The sequence below is a fragment of the Lactuca virosa genome, chromosome 8, assembly GCF_052849685.1.
Source record: "Lactuca virosa cultivar CGN04683 chromosome 8, Lactuca_virosa_CGN04683_v6, whole genome shotgun sequence".
Classification (NCBI taxonomy): Eukaryota; Viridiplantae; Streptophyta; class Magnoliopsida; order Asterales; family Asteraceae; genus Lactuca; species Lactuca virosa.
In genome coordinates, this window is record NC_136433.1 from 18,414,827 (window position 1) to 18,418,891 (window position 4,065).

The window sequence follows — 4,065 nt, forward strand, 5'->3', positions numbered from 1 at the left end:
TATCAGCTCATTCTTTTCATTGATTATGATGGTCATTCCTCCCTTCTTTGGGACAATGTGAATGGGGCTTACCCATGGACTGTCCGAAATAGGGTAGATCATTCTCGAATCTAAGAGTTTTACGATCTCTTTTCTCACAACTTCTTGCATTTTCGGGTTCAATCGCCTTTGTGGTTGGACTGCTGGTTTTGATCCTTCTTCCATCAAAATTTTGTGAGAACAATAGGATGGATTTATTCCTTTGATATCAGAAATATTCCATGCTATAGCTTGCTTTCTCTTTTTCAAAACTTCAATCAACCTCTCTTTTTCATGCGGTGAGAGATTTGCAGCGATGATCACAGGGAATTGCTCATTATTTCCTAGGTATGCGTACTCCAAATGATCAGGTAAAACTTTCAACTCACTTTTGACATCGGAGTCAAAAGGTGTTTCTTTGTGGTGTGCTTCCTCTTTTTCTGATTTACTATCCGTGTAGTCTTCTTTTTGATTAATCTCCTCCAGCAGCTTTTCCAGTTCTTCCAGATCTTTTTCAGCATCAAACGTATCTTCTCCAAGTTGCATCATGCTTTCAATGTCTTTATCTTTTACTTCCAATATCTCATTTTCCAATAAGTTATCAAAAACATCACCAAAGAAAACTTCATCATCACTCACCTTGGAGTGCTTCATTGCTCTATCAAGACCGAAGGTGATAGCATCAGTTCCGACTCTTAGTGTCAACTTTGATCCATGAATGTCAACTAATGCTCTTGCAGTGCTTAAGAATGGTCTTCCCAAAATAATAGGAACTTCATTGTCTTCTTCCATATCAAGCACTACAAAATCTGCAGGAAATACGAACTTGTCAACTTTCACTAGTAAGTCCTCCACTATCCCTTTTGGATACGTCACTGATTTGTTTGCCAGATGGATTGCCATTCGAATTGGTTTTGGTTCAGGTAAATCAAGTTTCTTGTAAAACGAATATGGCATAAGATTTATACTTGCTCCTGAATCAGCCAGAGCATGGCTGAGACCCAAATTACCAAATTGGCACGGTAAAGTCAGCTTCCTGGATCTCTCATTTTCTGAGGAAGTTTGTTCAACATGGCTGCTGAACATTGTTCGTTTAATACTACACTTGAAGCTTCCTCCATTTTCTTTCGGTTAACAAGCAAATCTTTCAGAAATTTTGCATATTTGGGCATTTGAGCCATAGCTTCAATGAATGGGATGTTGATATGCAAGGATTTGATATGATCGATGAATTTGCGATAGTCCTCCTCCTCTTTTTCCTTCCTCAAGCGTTGAGGGAAAGGAATTGGTGGCCTATATGGTTTGACAACTGGAGTGGATGTAGTTGTCTCAACCGGAACTGGTTCTTTTTCTTTCTCTTGTGATTGTGAAATAGTAGAAGGTTCGTTAGTATGAACTGGAACTAACGGCTCAAGATTTTTTCCATTTCGAGTTGTTATTGCTTTGACATGAGCAGTCGGATTTGTCTCAGTGTTACTTGGTAATGTTCCAGGAAATCGCTCTTGTAGTACTCTCGAAATTTGCCCGATTTGGTTTTCGATGTTCAACATCGAAGCTTGCTGATTTCTTAGAGCAGTTTCAGTTGTTGATCCGATTCTTTTCACCGACTCTTCTGTATCTCGATGTCTTTTATCAGATGCTTCTGCAAATCTGGCCATCATTTCTTCGAAAGTTGGCTTCTTTTCTTGCACAATTTGCTCCAATGGTGGGTTTTTTTGGTAGAAACCTTGACCGCTTTGTCTCCATTTCCCTTGCATCTCCATTTCCTTCTTGTATTCATCGAATGGTTTCCAGTTGTTCCGAGGCTTCCTTTCATCGTATCTATCTCCAGATGAGTAGCATACATCAACCTTTTGATTCCCATCTTGATCTAATGGACAATCTCTTTCAAGATGTGGTCCACTACAGTTGTCACAGCCGACTTGGATAGCATGAATTGTCTGATTGACCTTTTTCATGTCTCTTCCTAATGCATCCAATTTTGCATTTAATGCTGCCAAGCCATCTGAGCTCTCTCCTGTTGATCTTTTTCGGAAAGATGAATCTCGTGAAGAATGCCACTGATGTGAGTGTTGGGCGAGTTCCTCGATTATTGCTTTCCCGTTAGCTGGATTTTTCTTAGGAATGGGTCCTTGAGAGTCAACTAACTGACGGGTACAAACATCGATCCCGTTATAGAAAGTCTGCACGACCTGATGTGGATTTAGATCATGTTGTGGACAATTTTGCAACATTTCTTTATAACGGTCCCAAGCATCATACAGTGTCTCATCTTCAAGCTGCTGAAAATTTTGAATTTTCATTTTCATCTTCGCAATTTTGCATGGTGGGCTAAATTGTTTTGTAAATTTTGATCTTAAACCTTCCCATGTGGTAATCGTAGGTTCAGATTTTATCCAACGTTTTGCAGCTCCTTGTAGTGTTATTGGAAACACTCTAAGCATGACTGCATCTTTGCTTACTCCAACAATGTTGAAGTAGTCAGCTATTTCGAGTACAGCTTCGACATGTTGGTTCGCATCTTCATCTTCTCTTCCGGCAAAAGGAGTTTCTCGTAGAATGTGAAGAAATTGTCTTTTTAATTCGAAATTTGTTTGGGCTGGTATCGCTGGACGAATGACTCCATGATCATCTCCGTCTCTAGTACGACTTGCATATTCCTCTAATGAAAGGAGGGCTAGATCGGTCATTGTTTGGTTTTCTCGGATTCGTTGATGAAACATGCGTTCAGGCTCTTCTAAAGGTGGAACGAAAGTGAAATTTGAACTTCGGGTCATATATTAGGGAAATTCTATCTTAAATTGAATTGATTATATTGCATAAATTATTTATTTAATTTTTGTGTAATACTTTGACTATCAAATAGAGAACAGACAGAGAGAGGCAGCCGGGAGGCAGAATCATTTCGGTGTATATTATAAATATAACTTTTCTGGAATCCAACAACCAAAACCAACGTACCAATTCCAAACACCGTTCTGGTAAGTAGAATTACTCGTATTACACGCGAATTAAATAAGGTTATTCATGCAATATAAACATGGCTCTGATACCATTTTTAAATTTATTTTTTTTATTATTATAATTATTTTTTTAAAATTTTTTTTTATATTTTTTTAAGTTTTTTTTTTTTTTTTTTATAAGTAAATTTAACAATCTATAATTAACTAAGGAAATTTAACAACCTATAATTAACTTACAACTAAGGAAATTTATGCAATACTAAACTAAAAGAAAAAAAATAATAATTTTTTTTTTTTTTTTTTTTTTTTAAATTTTAATTTTTTTTTAAAATTTTTAATAAGTAAACTTAATATTTTAAATCAATTTCGTCTTTTTTTTTATTAATTTTGTTTATAATATTTTCTTTTCTTTTTTTTTTTTTTTAAAAAAATTTAATTTTTTTTTTTTTTTACGTTAACTAACAAACAATAAGACTAAACCAAATAAAACCGTTTCCCCGGCAACGGCGCCAAAAACTTGATGTGTAAAATTCACTCTAGTCTTAAATTTATAAGGTTGAAATTACCGATACTAGAATTTACTATCGACTTAGGCAAATGTACCTAATTGAATTTGTAATATAGCAATGGTAAGAACGGATGTCGAACACTTGGGGAAACGAGTATGATTTAATATTAGACTATTTGTCGCTAATTAACTTAAAAGATAAGTAACTTGGGGGAATTTCTAGTAACAAGACAATAATGAGAATTTTAACAATTAAAGTGTAGAATAAATATAGAACAAGAATTGGTTTTTAAAAATCAAGAATGATAACGATGCTTTCACTTAGATTTAATTCCACCTTTTAGTAATGAATGATTTATATTAAGTGCAATGGATATTATTAGTTATTTACCGATTTCTAAAATTGGTTAAAAATCATGATCTAAATTTTTTACCGTTTTGATAATAAAATTAATTAAAAACAATTGTCATGCAATTAACAATTTTATTAACAATAATTAATTCGTATCATGCAAACATTTGATCAAACTATTCATTTTAGTGGTAGTAAAACAAATAGGAATCGTAAGTTGGTCG

At 34.5% G+C, this 4,065-nt stretch overlaps 1 protein-coding gene across 1 annotated transcript; it reads right to left on the reverse strand.

The window, feature by feature from the left end:
- Nucleotides 1-1,046: 1,046 nt before the first annotated feature.
- Nucleotides 1,047-2,708, reverse strand: LOC145130139 (uncharacterized). The gene has a single exon (XM_079064986.1). It carries the CDS (start codon nt 2,706-2,708, stop codon nt 1,047-1,049), a length of 1,662 nt encoding a protein of 553 aa, XP_078921112.1.
- Nucleotides 2,709-4,065: the final 1,357 nt, after the last annotated feature.

Coding starts and splice junctions, on each gene's coding strand:
- LOC145130139 (XM_079064986.1), bottom strand. CDS start 2,708: ATGACCGATCTAGCCCTCCTTTCATTAGAGGAATATGCAAGTCGTACT.